This window comes from Rhincodon typus, chromosome 8, assembly GCF_021869965.1.
Source record: "Rhincodon typus isolate 14 chromosome 8, sRhiTyp1.1, whole genome shotgun sequence".
NCBI lineage: Eukaryota > Metazoa > Chordata > Chondrichthyes > Orectolobiformes > Rhincodontidae > Rhincodon > Rhincodon typus.
Genome location: NC_063339.1, coordinates 78017797 through 78034535, shown reverse-complemented (window position 1 = coordinate 78034535; position 16739 = coordinate 78017797). Strand labels below are relative to the sequence as shown.

General features: G+C 39.2%; 1 protein-coding gene across 1 annotated transcript in view; it reads right to left on the bottom strand.

Annotated features, from left to right (window-relative positions):
* ino80 (INO80 complex ATPase subunit) overlaps nucleotides 1-16739 on the bottom strand; it is a 55269-nt gene that overhangs the window by 15225 nt on the left and 23305 nt on the right. The window contains exons 11-18 of the mRNA XM_048600479.1: nucleotides 16067-16184; nucleotides 14690-14775; nucleotides 12688-12855; nucleotides 7569-7702; nucleotides 6807-6874; nucleotides 6630-6723; nucleotides 3942-4107; nucleotides 2682-2822 (exon numbers count right to left, since the gene is read on the bottom strand). Coding sequence (XP_048456436.1) covers nucleotides 2682-2822; nucleotides 3942-4107; nucleotides 6630-6723; nucleotides 6807-6874; nucleotides 7569-7702; nucleotides 12688-12855; nucleotides 14690-14775; nucleotides 16067-16184 — 975 coding nt within the window. The remainder of the gene's footprint in view (nucleotides 1-2681; nucleotides 2823-3941; nucleotides 4108-6629; nucleotides 6724-6806; nucleotides 6875-7568; nucleotides 7703-12687; nucleotides 12856-14689; nucleotides 14776-16066; nucleotides 16185-16739) is intronic.

Genomic DNA, 16739 nt, shown 5'->3' with positions numbered 1-16739 from the left:
GATCTGTTGAGAGCATGGTGTAACGCTTAAATGGTTCAGAAAAAAATTTCAGTTAATTAGTTAACGGGGAAGTACTGTTGCTGTAGTTTGGTATATTATCTGCCTAGATGTGTTTAGTCTCTATTGATTTGTGTTTGAGTGAAAGTCTTAGAAATGTAATATCTTGGATATATGATTCCTTCCATCGATTACTGGGAAAATCAAAATTAAGTTATCAAACTCGAAGGGGATCATATCAGTGTAAAGCAACATGTGATGGACAGAAACAGGATTGTCTCTCAATGAGGATCCTGAAACTATTTTTGTCCAAACGGAACAGTAATTTGTTAGTACAAGACTTCAGTATTGCTTAACAAACAAAAAAATGTTAACGAAGCTTTTCATCTTGCACTCATCAGGACAACTCATTAGACTATTAATTTAAGGGGAAAACCAACATTACAACTGCATGAGAGGATTACTACCATTCAGCAAAAAAAATGCTTAGTCTATCACACAAATATGTAATAAGGTCGATGTATTTCAGCAGCATGATGCTTGGTGTGTAGACTATAGGTCACAAAGACTGGTGGATCACATCAAACAGCATATCCCTGTGGCTGCTTGCAATAAGCAAAGGACTGACTGTACCCAACTGTCCTGCACTTGCAAAACTCGCAGCAGTATCCAAGTTCAAATGTGATCCCGCAAAGAACAACATTTTCTGGATAAACGTGAATGTGTGAAGCATTGCACTAGCAATTTATGATAGCTGTTCAGGCTCCCAGTGTGGCACACGTGTATACTGGAAGATACATATTAATACGCCAGGCTCTGTGCTTTGCAGGCAGAAAGAACACGTGTGTGAACTGCAACTGTTCCAATTCAACAAAATAGGTGATAGTCAGTCACTGGCTCATTTCTCAGGACAATGTTTCAGCAGTCAACCTGTTAGTGTAGAATTTAAACCAAGCCTGGCAGTTAACTGTCAGTCATTATTAATTTGTGGATTCTCCATGGCAAAACTTCTACCAGAGACCAATTGTCAACAACTAAGTACTGTAATCTTACAGTTGATTCTGTTCTTGTGAATTGACCTGCTGAGTGCAAGATGAAAAGCTTGGACAAAATGTATTTTTTTTTTAAAATCAATACAGAAGTTTAGTAAGAGAACCTTCTGAACGAAGCTCCTACAGACTATAACATGATACTCCTGGTTAAGTACAGAAAAGGAAGAACAGGAAAAAAAAAGATATGACTAGAGGACAATTCTATGTGCAATTAGATTCGGGGTATGGGGTAGACACACAACAGGTAATCAGAAACTGAATGGGATTATCCAAATAGATACTAATATAAAACACTAAAAAGGCTAAAAAAAAGGTTACAAGGAGGGGAATTCTTCAGCAGCTACCACACAGCTGAAGTCCCCAAAATCTGTCCACCATCTACAAGACACAGATTAACAGTATAATTAAATATACTCTGCTTGCCCGAAAAAGTGCAGCTCCATCATCACTTATGCCCAAAAGTATCAAAGACAAAGCAGCCCACTTGTCTGGCAGTTCATCCACCACAATAACCATGGATTTCCTTTACCACCTTTGCACAGTGGTTGATGCATGTAACATTTACAAAAGCAGTGCAGCACACTGCCAAAGTTCCTTCAATACCATCTTCCAAACTCACGACTATGACTGCCAAGGAACACAACATCAGCAGACATATGGTGGGTACTACCAACGGCAGATACTCCCCCACAGCTTGTAACTATATTGCTGTTCCTTCACCATGGCTGAGTCAAAATACTGGAACACCTTTCCTAATAGGAGTGTGGGTGTACCAACAGCACATGGATTGTAGTGATTCAAGTTAGAAACTCTTCACCACCTGTTCAAAGGCAATTTAAGTATGGGCAATAAATGCTCATATCCCAACAATAAATAAATAAATTCATGCTGTAATAAAGGCAAATAGGACAGAGCAAGCATACAAAAGAACACAGAAAGAATGTTCATCGTCCTACTCATGTAAAAAGTATTCTCTGCTGGTTCGTTGCTGAGAGATAGACATTATCAGCAATGAGACAGCTGGCTGTTTACACAGGTATAGCAAATCCCACAGTAATCTAACTCTCTCCAGCATCCCAGAAAACAAACAATACTATCTATTTATAGACCTAGAGCTCTGAAAGCACAGCCTTTGCAAATCAACTAACAGGAGCATTTAACTTCCCATGATCCAATCATGTTAGTTACATTAATTCCTTTGTAGTGCAATAAATAAATACTTGAAAATATCTAAATAGCACTATTTATTACAGCAATTTGGACAGAAGGTACATCCATCTTTTCTGGTGATTTATTAGTATAATGATAACTGGTCTTAGTTTGGGGACTGGAACACTTTCTATCTCGACCTCATCTACTGCCTGAAAGTGTGTGGGAACAGGGGATAGGGAAAGGGACAGGGAGAAATGCAGGTGTGGGAGCACAGTTGGTACAGTCTGAAATTGATATTCTGAATCCTTGATTGCCCCATATGCCCATTTTTCTGCAAGGTTAAAAGTGACAAGGTTCTGGTCTTGTGCAACTCACCCCCAGTTTCTTTTGAAGGGGAAAGGGCTTTAATTATAATATCCAGCTTTCAATGCTCCCACTGTGACAGTGAAAACCAAAAAGTGAATGAACTTGGATGCTCACCTTGGGTATGCTGTTGTAGAGGAAAGCTGGCATTTCTGTGGGCTGACTGTGACGGATAGATGAGGTAGCCAATTTTCGTCGATGGATAAGGTGCTGGGTGTGGCCGATTACTGCTTTGCAATAGCCAGTAAAACAAAGATCCTGTGAGACAGAACATTTGTATATTACCAATATGAGTAATCCAAATGAAAAATGAGTGGTGGATCCTCCATCTGTAGAGCACATAGAAGGGCACATGCTTTGAATCAGAGTTCCAATATGCAATTTGGGATGTCAGAATTTCAGGATTCAGGTTTCAATCATCTCACACAGTTGAATAGGTTATGTGTCTTCCCAACATCCCTGACTCCAGTACATTATTAGATAACTCAATGAACGTTTGAATTAATGAAAAATCAAATGGCCTTAAGTAACTGCTATGTCAGACCAGTAAATGTTGGCCAAATGAACTGCAAACATGAAAAAGGAAATTAGTCTCAAGCACTTCAGCTAATGCTTCAAATAATGGTCCACATGTGCAAAGACTGTCACAGTCATTTCATCACTACCATGAACTGTACCGAAACTCAAACACAGAAACAGCACTACAGCTAGCAATAAGCAGGACACTTGCAAAAGACATACTAATTCGAAGTTCACATCAGTGCTATTGAGCTCACAACAGATGACAATTAGTTGCATTTTTAAAACACAGGTTAAATTTGTCTGATATTAAACTGAGCTGCTTTCTTTCCCCATGACAACCATAAAATTCACTGCATGGTCCCACTTCACACAAGTGCATGGACACTCCTGGCAACTTTCACCCAAGAAAATCATCTATTTCTAGTAGGGATCAGTGGTCACAAGTGGACTACTAAAAGTAAATGAATGCCTGCTGACAATACAGAGCTAACAGGAAAGGTAGCTGCAAGGTTAGGAAATCCCATACAACCAAATTATTTTGGCGTTGCACATACATCACCAAGAAAATGGAGGGATATGGGCCAAGCGCAGGATGTTGGGACTAGTATAGCTTGGGATTATGGTTGTATGGATTGGCTGGCTTGAAGGGTCTGCTTCTGTGCTGTATGAATATGACTCCAAGTGCCTCAAGACACAGGGATGATTTCCTCCTTTCTCTGCTAACAGTTGTGTTCAGGCCAGCAGTTTGAAGGCTGAATGAATATTATCTCAATGCTTCTGACTCAGCTCTGGATGTTTTAACAAACGGACATACTCGGTTTCTGTATTGTCTGTTACAAATATTCTCTCTCTTACCTGGAAACTTCTACTGCTGTGGATGTTGGGGAAAGATGTGCAGGAATCCACCCATATGATCAGGTCTGCGTTGTTCAGATGTTGCCTCCTCACCTCACACTCTCGCCAACTGCGTGCATGGTGAAGCCTATAGGCAGCTTTCTGTGATAAAAAAAGAGCTAACCATCTGCAGAGAGGAAATGGTAACATTGAGACATACTGAATGTCATCATCCATATTAAGAGTTACTACACCTAAAAAAACAGTTGTCTTTCTAAGTCAGAATAGCAATACTCAACATAATACACAAAGTTCAATCTATCCATATCAACCCATTTACTACCCACTCCTCCCCAACACTCTTTAACATTAAGAGGGCAGGATTATAATCTGAAACAAGCTCAACAATCCAGAAAAAGTAATGCATTTGCAAGCAATGCCAGGTCCGAAAGAGGCAGAGGAAACAGCTGGAAAACAGCTTATTGTGAGGAGGCTAACCATCTTGAAAACTTTTTCAGCTGTTCATTTAACACAGACAAAATCAGCAATCATCTGCACTCCTGCAGTTTTTCAAGTCGCTAACATTTCCTTTACCAATCACCTAAAATCAGTACTTTCTGGATCTTAATTCTTCTACCAATGAGAACAGCTTTCACTCCCATCTACTCTCACAGAACCTTAAGTGACTTTTAACACATCTATCAAATCTATCTACCTATGTTGCCCTAGTCAATCTTTTCTGAACTTTAAACCTCTATGTATTTCCCAAAGTGGAGTGGCCTGAACTGGATACAATATTCCAGGCAAGTCCTAACTAGTTTTCAAAAAAACACAGGTTTAACACAAGTTACAAAAGCAAGGAACTTGTGTTAGACCTGTGTTTCTTTGAAAACTTGCTTTTGTAAAGTCCTATTTATAAAGCCCAGGACGCTGTATGTTTAATTAATCACTTTTCAATGTGACCTGCCACGATCAAATGATTTGTGCATAAATATTCCCTGATCCTCCTGCTCTAACTCCTGAACAATCATGCATTTTAAAATAGTCTCTCCACCTTATCAAAATGATTCCCTTCATATTCATCTGAATTAACTTTCATGTGTTACCGGTCTGTCTGATCAATCTGTCTTATGCCCTTTTGAAGTTTAGCATGTCTCTTTAGAGTTCACAACTTCCAACGTTTGTGCCATTCACAAATTTTGTCTTGCGTCTAGGACACCCAAGTGTCAATTAACAATAGGTGTTAGGAAAAGCAGAAATCTTAACACTGACCTCTGTGGAATTCCACTGCACACCTTCCTCCAGTCCAGAAGAAAATGCTGAGATAACAAGATGCAGAGCTGGATGAACACAGCAGGGCAAGCAGCATCAGAGGAGCAGGAAGGCTGACGTTTCGGGCCTAGACCCTTCTTCAGAAAGGTGGTCTAGGCCTGAAACGTCAGCCTTCCTGCTTGGCCTGCTGTGCTCATTCAGCTCTGCATCTTGTTATCTCAGATTCTCCAGCATCTGCAGTTCCTGCTATCTCAGAAGAAAATACTATTGTTTTCTGTCAAAACTAAAAGAACTGCAGACGCTGTAAATCTAATTGCTGTTCTGTTTCTCTGGGCTCTATCCCCATGTATTGTTTACTCCTTATCCCCCCCGCGCCACCATATTCTCTGCATATAAACTGGCATTTTCATGGCTACCATCATTCTGAGGAAGGGTCACTTGATCTGAAACGTTAACTCTGATTTCTCTCCATAGATGCTGCCAGACCTGCTGAGCTCTTCCAGCAATTTCTGTTTTTGTTATAGTTTCTTGTCAGTCAGCCAATTACATATCCATAATCCTTTGTCCTTTTTATTCCATGGCATTAACTTTGCTGAAAGATTGAGTGTCACAGTAGAAAGTACTTTGTAATTAAATAAAGTAACTTTGACAAGTTCATATGCACCATACCAGCCACATTAAATTCATCAATCCTCTACTGATGCAACAAAAAATCTCTAGCAAGTTAGTTGATGACAAATTCCTTCACAAATCTGTGCTGAATCCACATTCACCCAAGAGACTGTTACTTTTGTCCCAAAATAACTTTTCTAAAAGTTTTCCCACCAGTGATGTTGAGCTGACTGGCCTGTATTAACTGGGTTTATCAAGAACACGATTTCTTGAACAAACACATGCAATTCTGACACCATCCAGCTATCAAAGGAGGATTGGAACATTATAACCAGACTCTCTGCAACTTTCAACCTCACGTCCCTCAGTATCCTTGGATACACCTCATCCGATCTAGGTGACTTCTCAACATTAGATTAAGTCAGTCCTTTTAATATTTCTTTTTTCATCAATTTTTGACACATCCAGTGCTTCAACTGGTTTCATTATGACTTGGCAATCAAATAACCTTTTGATCTCTTGTTTGCTCACCCACAACCACATGTTTCTTCAAAGGACAGTATCTCAGATAAATTTCCTCACTGGGTGGCATTACCAGTCTATTTTTGTTATGGAGTTTACCCTCCACAAGACTAGATAATGCTAATCAAATTTACTCTCATCCATTTGTCTGTTAATCTCACACCTATGATCCCTCATTCTTGATCTTTTGACTACTTGATATCCTCGGCTTAGTCTTCAAAATTTGTAACAACAGGTACAAAGGGTCAGGTTTGCCCAATGAATTTCATCCGTAATCTATTTGAATAAACTGATGGCACTCACCTTGCAAGCATTCCTTGAAGCATCACATTTGACATTTCAGACGGTGATACATCTATGAGTCGCAGAAAAGAAAAGCAGCTTCCTTCATCATTACCTGAGTCAAAAGAAACATTTCTTTACCAGTCCGGCAGCCAATAACTGGACAAAGATCTGGAAGACATCTAAATGAATTCTTACCTTTTCTATGGAATAGAGACTGGTGAATGTGGGCTGGGGAGAATGGTGATAGAATGACTCGTAACCACCTAAATCCAAGAAAATGATCAATGAGAAATGAAGCAATCACCTACATAAGGTTGTGCAAATGGCAGCCACAAAGAACTGGTAGCTCTACACAGCCAGGCAACACTATCCGTTTCTGCAAACATGCAAGCATTCACATACACAATCCCCCATCAGCAATCCTCACAAACAAGTAAACTCTCAATCTCTTTTCCAGATATTTCTGCAAATTTGCAGTATCCACACCACAGCCAGAAACAAAATCAGCCCAACAAGACTCTAGATTAGATGTGGACTTCCCACAGTTGTGACAAACCTTCAAATCTAGCCCAGACAGAAGAGCGTCCCTTAACTTCAGCTACAAGGATTCAACGTGACAATAGCCTGAAGATAGATATTGAGCATAAGCCTACCATGAATCAGTAATGTCACCAAGGATCAGCACAGGGTGGCTGCTATGGGAAATTTGACAATGCTTTGAGCGCTAGAAGGGTAGCAGCAACTTTGACTTGCTGATGCTGTTAGTAGGAGCCTGAAAGGTTTGTGTTGGGGAATGGATAACTTTCCATTTGACATCCCATTCCCTTCTGCAACGCATTACAGGAATAGAACAAATTTTACCGCACAAAAATAAAAGTTTAACATGGATTTGTTTTAATGGTACTGTTGTGGCTTGTGAAGTACAGAGGGGATAACTGTGAATGGATGCTTGCTGACCTGTTACGACAATGGTTGAAGTGATTGATCTGCCCATCTCTGTAAATAAGTTTGGGAATGTTGTACGGTTTCAGGGACATATGAAAAGGTGATTTAGTTTCTTGGCGTTCAAACAGTTCTGGATGGTTACAGACCTGAAAAAGAAAAGAAGCTGAACTGAAAATAACATATATAAACAAATACACACGTAGTAATCATGACTATCCAATTTGTTCCTACAGAAAATTATAAATTCAACCGAGTATAAAAGTCAACTATTCTTTCATTGATACAAATACGTAAACATCCTGATTCTTGATCTATCCTATTTTCTTAATCATTTACAGGGGAAAAGCATACATATCAAGTCCCTGATGATTTGTGAAGCAAAAATCCAAAATAATGGTCTGTTTTCATTCCTGGATAGTACTAGGCATTTTTACTAAGTGAAAATCTCAATCCACAGTCTGGGAGAACTTTTAGGTAAGTTGCTATGTAAAGGCACTAATTCCCAGTCTGTCTGAGCCCATGATAGTTGTTGTCTGTCTCCTATTCCAGGACACAAGAAATAGGAGTAGACCATACGGTCCATTGAGCCTGCTCAGCTAGTTAATATATTAATAGCTGATCTGGGGCTTCAACCCCACTTCCCTCATCTTGTGACTTGAAATAGCACAGATCTGTCTATCCCAGCTTTAAACGTAGTCAGTGATGGTACCTTTTAAGGCAGAGAATTCCAAAGCCTCTCAACTCTTTGATTGATATAGTTTTGCCTTAAGTCAGTGCTAAATTATCGGCATCTTAGCTAGTGATTGTACTTCAGTGTTTTAGATTCCCCTACCGCATCAAGCCCCAGTCTTCTATGTCTTGATGAGATCAGTTTGTAATTCTTCTGAACTCTGGAATACACAGATCCAATTTCCTCAGTCTATCATCATACAACAACCATCCCAATCCCAGGCACTAATTTAGTGAACCTGTGCTTTTCTGCCTCCAATGCAATTCTATATTTTCTTAAATACAGAAATCAAAACTGCTCACAAACATGGTCTCAACAAAGCTCTGTAAAATTGGAGCAACACATTTCATTCCAATACACAAATTCCCTTGTATACCTTTATATACATATATTTGTTTTCCTATTTACCAGCTGAATCTACATGCTAACATTCTTCATTCCTTATACAAACATACATTTGTTTTAAAATGTGCAAAACTTTTCATTCTGCTTTTCTATTTTCACTTCTTCACATTATTCCTGTCTACCATCTTGTTGCCTACTCACTTGTTTACATCTCTTTTCTACCTGATCTCATCACATTTTAACTTTCCAAGTAAATTTCATTCATTAGATAGTATACGTTATGAACAGAAGCTCCAGTAGTGATCTATGCAGCACACCAGTATTCAGGGCCTGCCAATCTGAAAATATCCTGTTTATGCCCACGCTTTGCTTCCTGTCAGTTAGTCAATCCTTTATCCAATTTAATATGTACTTTCAACTTCACGAGCTCTTATTTATTAATCTTTTGTTTGGAATCTTATTTATCACCTTATGGTAATCCCAATCCTCAGGCATGTTACTGCAGTATTTGCAGCACTGTAAGCCTCATCTGTGAGGAGTTTACAAAATTACGAGAGACACGGATTGTCAGAGTCTTCACAACCTACTTTTCCCAGAGTAGAAATGGGAGACATAGGTTTAAGATAAATGGAGGTTAGTTTAAAGGTGATGCGAGAGACAGTTTTGTTTTAAAAATACAGAGGACAGTAAGCGCCTGGAATGGGGTCGCAGAGGAGATGGTAAGGCAGATATAATAGCAACATTTAAGACTCATTTTAACAGATATAGAATAGGTAGGGAATAGAGGGATATGGATAACGTAGAGGAAAAAGGTTTTAAAGTTTTGAAAGGCAGCATATGTTGGCACAGTCTTGGTGGGCCAAAGGTCACATTCACATGGTGAACTGTTCTTTGTATCTTAACTGACTGAGTCACGGGCAGCTCGTTCTGGTTGAGTTTTTGTTTCACAATTCTTTCATAAGGTTGTATTTTTGTTGCATGTTTCAAATGTTTGCCACTGATCATTTACTGCCATTCCTTTTTAACCTATTTACCAAAGTAACCAGCCTGTTTCCCCCCCATACTCAATTAGTCAGTTCTAAGTTTATTGATGCGATTGGGGCACATCACCTTCAAACTTAATTGGGAATTCAATGATGTTATGATCACTATTTTCCCACTGGATCTTTTACAATGGCATTACTAATGAACCCTGTTTCATTATATTATCAAATACATCTAAAATGCCTTCATCTCTCCTGGATTTCACAGCGTTATAGCTCCAGTAAGCTCTCAACAACATTCCACAAGCCATCTTCAAGACCACCCAGACCAGACCAATTTGACTGTCCCAGTCTATGAAGATTAAAATCCTCCAGAATTATTACATTACCATGGTTATCAAGCTTCAATAATGTTTTGTTTATGATTTGTCCAACCGTATAGTTACTGTTAAGGGGTCTATGAATATTCCCAGTGTTTTCGGTCTTCTGCTATTCCTAACTTCCACTCGTACAGATTATACTTAATGTTCTCTAGCCCTCTAATCTGTTAGGCCAATAAGATGGCTGATCTGATTGCAACCACAAATCCACACTCCCATTTAACTCTGATAACATTTCAACCCTTTGCTTAACAAGATCTATCTACCTCTGCCTTAGAATATTCAATGACTCTGCTCCACCACCCTTTCAGGAAGAGAGTTCCAAAGACCCTTAACTCTTGGACAGGAAAAAATATCATCTCATCTGTTTTCAATGGGTGACTTCTTACTTTAAAACAGTAACTCCTAATTCTAGATTCTTGCACAAGAAGAAACATCCTCTCCAATTCAACTCTGTCAAGATCCCTCAGGATCTTAGTGTTTCAATTAAGTAACTTCTTACCCTTCCAAATTCCAACAGATATAAGCTGAACCTGCTCAACGCTTTCTCAGAAGATAAACCGACCATTCCAGGTATTAGTTTGTTAAACCTTCTCTGAGCTGCTTCCAATGCATTTAGAGCCCTCTTAAATAAGATAACTAGTACTGTACATAGAATTCCAAATATGATCGCTCAAAAGTGCCCTGTAAAACCAAAACATAATCTTCCTACCTCTGCACTCAATTGCGTTCATTATGAACAAGAGACTGTATAAGCCTGCCTATTTCCTGGACCTGAATGCTAGTGTTTTGTGATTCATGTATTAAGCTACCCTGATCCTTCTGTATTGCACAGCTCCACAATCATTCATCATTTAGAGAAAATGCTGCTTTTCTATTTTTGTTGCCAAAACAGATAATTTTACACTTTTTCTGACCACATGGACAATTTGATATTTTCATGGAGCTAACCTACACTATTATCTGAGATTTAAACTAACACCTTTCCCTGTTCGGTCTTGTATGAAATATGTCATAGAATGAGTGTGCATTGTGACAATTCATAATTTAGGAAAATTGCTTAAAAGCTTCAATTATAAAGCAGAGAGATGAACAATATTAAAGTTATTTTGAATTACAGCACTGCATGATAAGAAGGGAGAAGTTTTAATTTCATTTTTGAGTACTGAGAGTGGTACCAGGACGTCTGAAGAATGTTTGTTTAAATGCATTTTTATTCGATGGTTCCTTTGAGATGGAAAGTTCAATGCTTTAGGAAAAAAAGTATAGAAGGAAAGACAGCTGATGTTCCACAGTCATAAGAGTCCAGTACCATTAAATGACAAACATCCAGAAACCAGGTGTCAGTCTCATGGAACAGATTTGTCGCAGCAAAGGTGTGGTTAGTTCAGCACTCTCTAAAACAGACTGTGCTGAAAAGTTGTCCCAAGTGGCTTAAAAGGCAGTTAAAGAACAGCTCCACGAACAGAAGGCTATTGAAATGAGTTTATGGAACACCTGTTAATTATGAGTGAGCTGAGGCAGCAGCTCATTTAAGAGTTTCAGTATAAATTATTAACTAAAGAAAATAGCATCAAGTAAATGCAGACATTTGCCAAAAGGAAACAGGTTACAGTTATGCAAGCTGAATGCAATAGCTATAAAGTGGAGGCAGGGTGACTATTTCCTATCTGCATGTTTGTTATCAAGGGTTGAATCTTATTTCTGAAATAAGGCCGTTTCAGATCATTCTTTTAGAGTGTGATATTGTCTATATTCTTTACCTATGTGAAAGAGACTTTTTTTTTTGTTAAAAGTACGTTGGTAGCCTCTGGTTAAAAAAATTCAGTGACTGACCACCATGGTGAACAGATTGCAAAAATAAGACTTCTAGTCAGTCAAGCCAGGTTACACTCTGGGACCTGATTTGTTCAGTATTCCCATCAGCTGGCATCATAGAATATACAACAACCTTTTAGAGCACCAGCTTACCTCTTCACTGATGCACCTGTCAAACCAAAACCAAGCAGGATTTTAAGGTGCAAAAGATCTTCATGATGGGAATAATTAAAATTGGATATACAGGCATAATTTAATTCCTATTCTGATCAAGAACTCTACCATTACTTTAATATTTTCATGACAATTTGATGCTTACATTTATAATGGCATTCTCCAATACCACCTTTCTGCATCGGTTCACAAAAGCAAATCCTTTTTCTTTGTATGGGAGGTTAGAATTTATAGTGGAAAAATATGACGGGAAATGATGAAGCTTAGACTTTTAATGCAGATTAAAGTGTGCGGGTGAGTGGAGTATACATAGAATCACAGAATCCCTACAGTGTGGAAACAGGTCATTTGGCCCATCGAGTCCACACGATCCTCGAAACAGCATCCCACCCAGACCCACCCTATCAGTGTAATCCTGCATTTCCCATGGCTAATCCACCTACACTGCACATTCCTGGACACTATGGGCAATATAGCATGGCCAATCCACCTAGCCTGCACACTTTTGGACTGCAGGAGGAAACTAGAACACCCAGGGGAAACCCATGCAGACATGAGGAGAATTTACAAACTCCACACAAACACAGTCACCAGAGGATGGATACAAACCTGGTCCACGGTGCCGTGAGGCAGCAGTGCTAACCACTGAGCCACCACGCTGTTGCAGAAAGCTAAGAACAGAGACGATGGAAAGTACTGACCTTGCGGAACTGCATGACTAGATTCATGAGGCTGCTGGTGGTGTTCTGGGCCTGCTGTGTGGTTCCCATGGATGACTGGAGCAGGTCTTCGATGGAAATTTTATTCTTCAAAGCCTGGTACAGCATTTTCTGCCTGCTTTTCAGCTGACAGTACATCAGGATCTCAATCTGCACAGGGAACAACCAAGTCTAATGTTTTAAGGGGCTTAACTCAGTAGGACAAGCAAGGATAAAATACCTATAAGGCTATCATCTGTCAAGTACCACTATACAAGGAAAGGCAGCAGTGCAAGTATCGGTGATCCATTCCATGCAAACATGCGTTCAAAGAAAAAGTACCTTCATTTTATTGGTAAATTTTCAGCAGGATCCCAGAGCATCCTTATATAAAAAAATTAACTTTGCTATTGATGTTATGAAGGCAAATGCAGCAATCTTTTTTTTTTAAAAAATTGTTCTGATATGAACATCATCGGTAAAGGCAGCATTTATTGCTGACAATCTACAAGTGAACAATTTGCTCGATTATTTCAGAAGACAGTTGAGAACCAACAATATTACTGTGGGTCTGGAGTCACATGTAGGCCAGAACAGTTAGGGATGGGAAATTTTCTCCCCAAAGGAGAATTAATAAGAAGGGATTTGACAGTAGTCCTGTGGTTTCCAGAGATTGATACTTTATTCCAGATTTTTCAATCAACTAAATTTGAAATCCACTCCCCCTCCAGCTGCTGGAATGGGATTTGAATTTGTTTCTGAAAAGCATCAGTGCACTAATATTACCAATATACTACCATACCTAACGTACACACCAAGTCCCATAAGGCAGAATGTAAGAGCAGGAAAAAAAAACACTTTTGCTAAGGGAAAAAGAGACTGGTTTAAATATCAGGAGAATTTCCTTTCTTTCTTTGAAAAATTTAATGGGGCCTTTTGCATCTTCCTGAGTAAGATGATGTATCAAATCCAATTTATCAATTGAAGTGTGGCACCTTTGGCAATGGAGAACTCTCTTCAGTACTGCACTGAAACGCAGCTCAGATTTAGCGCTCAAGTTTCTGAAGTGAGATCAAACCCCATGGCTTTCCCACAAGTAGGACAGTGAGCCGTCGCTGTGGCAAACAGCTACTTATGTATTTTTAAAATGAGAAGTTGTAAATATATTTAACGTACAAAACTCCTTAGTGCCAAAGCCTTATTACAACAATAGCTTACCATCATTTTGGAAAGAGGCAAGCCAGGAAATTACAACTGTATATAATGACTTTGATTTATATGCTGTATCTTAAATGTATACTGACTTTGATGAGAGAAATAAGATTACTGGAAATACAATTTCACTCTTAAAACACAAAAGTGACCAAATTAATGCAAATAAAAACAAAAGGCTGCATTGCTCTTTTCAGAAGTCTTTCTTATATCGCCCAAGATCTAATACTGATTATGAACATAGCCATGAACATAGTGTTAATTCTGCAATTCTAAAACATTTGGTCTCAAACTTTGATTCAACAATATAACTTCAACAGAACAAAAAAAACCTTCAGATGCTTGTTGTCCCCTGACAGCACTACTTTGTGTTGGTATTAGACTGCACAAACCTAGGCTCAATTCCTAGGCTGTGAAACTCTCAGTCAATTATAAAATGGTTCGAGTATTCTACAGCCAATGAGGGCATAAAAAAAAATCAACCAATATTTTTGCTGCAAGTGCCTGCCTATCAACTTTACAATGAACAGACCCAGACTGTAATACAATCCCTGAAAATTAATTTCAGCTTGCATATGAAAAGCTGTGGCCAACTATGGTGGACAATAATTAAGGCTTGAAGCAAATGTGAATCAGCACCAATTGACCAGCAGGAAACAATTGGCAAAAAAACTGAATTTGTTGCCAGTAGAACTTAGCACTCAGGTGTGATCAGTGTGTGAATTACAGGTGGCTAATGTAGAATATGTTGCCAGAGTGACAGGAGCAAAAAAACAGGACAACTTAACCATACCTTATCAGAGAGCTCATTCTCCACATCCTTTTTGATCCTCCTCAACATGAAAGGCTTGAGAATCATGTGCAAACGTGACAGCTGGTCTGCAAAAAAGGGTGGCGAGGAACAACTGCATTAATTTCATTTTGCATTAACACTACTGTTGTCAGGTGCCCAACCAGAGAAGATTCCCAACAATATATGGTCATGAACAACAGTACAGATCAGTTCACACTGGGTTGTGGACTCAGTACAGAATTGATCTGCAAAGATATGTGCAACCAAACATTGCTCGTCACACAGACAGCAACCCAAAACAAAACTCTCAAAAATATTTAACACCAACATAAGAGGAGGACTAGGAGAAAAATGCAGCTATAGAAATAACCACCTCACAACCAACCCCAAAGCTCCCTAACCTAGCCCCACAGTGTTGAGAACAAACTGTCATGGTTACTCCCACTAATCCAAGAATCACTGCTGTGACACAAGGAGCTTTAATTCCCGCCACAGTATGCGGCCTACTCAGATACATAATACCAAACATCAAAGTTTACAGTGCTTATTCAATAGGAATATGAATCAAGTCATGATGTGTGTAGCCTGGAGGGGAACTTGCAGGTCATGTTGTTCCCATCCATCCATGCGACAAGATTTACATGGCTTGTCTAGTTCAGCTTCTGCTCAAAAGGTAACCTCCAGGAAGTTAATAACAAATGAGATGTCACAGGAAACATTCTTACCCAAAAGGAAACCAAAGTTGTGGATTAAATTACCATGAAAGTATCTTGAAGTCGAAATACAAATAGAATTATCAATAAATGAGACTTATCTGAGAGAAAAGTGAGGGCATGTAGCGAGAATCGAGCTTGGTAAGTTTAGTCGGTTAAAAAGAACTGGACTGGGGAATTAGTTGGTCTTTTCTTGATTCTAATAAATAATGCTTCCATGACAGATACCCCTCTAGTTCTGGCAGGACATTGCTCTCAAATTTCACCAGCGTGCTCCCTCTTAAGGTTTTCTTTAGATGTGCGTGAAGAAAGTTTGTAACAGCTTCTCCTCCCCAAAGAAACCGAAAATATAGACTTCAGGAAGGGACAGTCTGAGGGTACTGACTGCAGACAGGTCAGAAGTCATTGAAAATACCATGGCACTGATACCACACAGTAGGTACAGATTCCAGACATGTCAGTTGTCCTTGAAAATATGGTGGTACAGACAACCATACAGTATTAATTCTAGATCGGTCATAAGAAAAAGGCAGAGTGTTACCCATTCCAGGCTTATCAGTACAAAGTTGAGTAAACAAGAGTCTGCTGGATTGCCCAGGAAACTGAGTGGTTTCTGGGACTGTGTACAATAAAACAGCAAAGATTATTGCAAAACAGCACTTACTCTCATCGATGGCAGACTTGTTCTCAGCATGGCTTTCAATATCTTTGGAAAACCACTCGTTGAATTCATCATGGGAATCAAAGAGAGTCGGCATAATAAAGTGTAGCAGCGCCCACAACTGAGGTGAGAAATAATACAGCAATAAAACTGGATGAATCTTTTTTACATGGACAGTCTAGATAAATTCCTGACCCCTCTACCCTAGAAGACATGTACTAAAAGTATTAACACCCAAGATATTCACTTTCAATAGACATAATTTCAGTATTTTTCTGCCACATGCTTTTCACAAGATACATTTCTCCCTTTCCATCCATTCAACAGCACGCTCATCAGCCAGAAAGTATGAGGAGCTCAGCAGCAAAAGGAACCACCTTGTTTAAAAGGGAACTAATTGGGCTGATTCATACTTCTGAGAAGGAGATTGTTTGAGACAGGTAAGGACCACAGGGTAAGAAGAATATAATAGTGAGGACAGACAGGCCTACATGAAGAGGATTACAATCCCACAGGGCGAGATGACGGACAGATGCAATCAGGATCACAGTTCCCCTGGGCAAAACAAAATCATTTACATTTTGTATTCAAGACTTCTCTCTCTAGACTGCTCAGCCACTGGAAACAGTCTACTTCTATCTACCCTGTGCCATTCTTTCATAACACTTCTATCAAA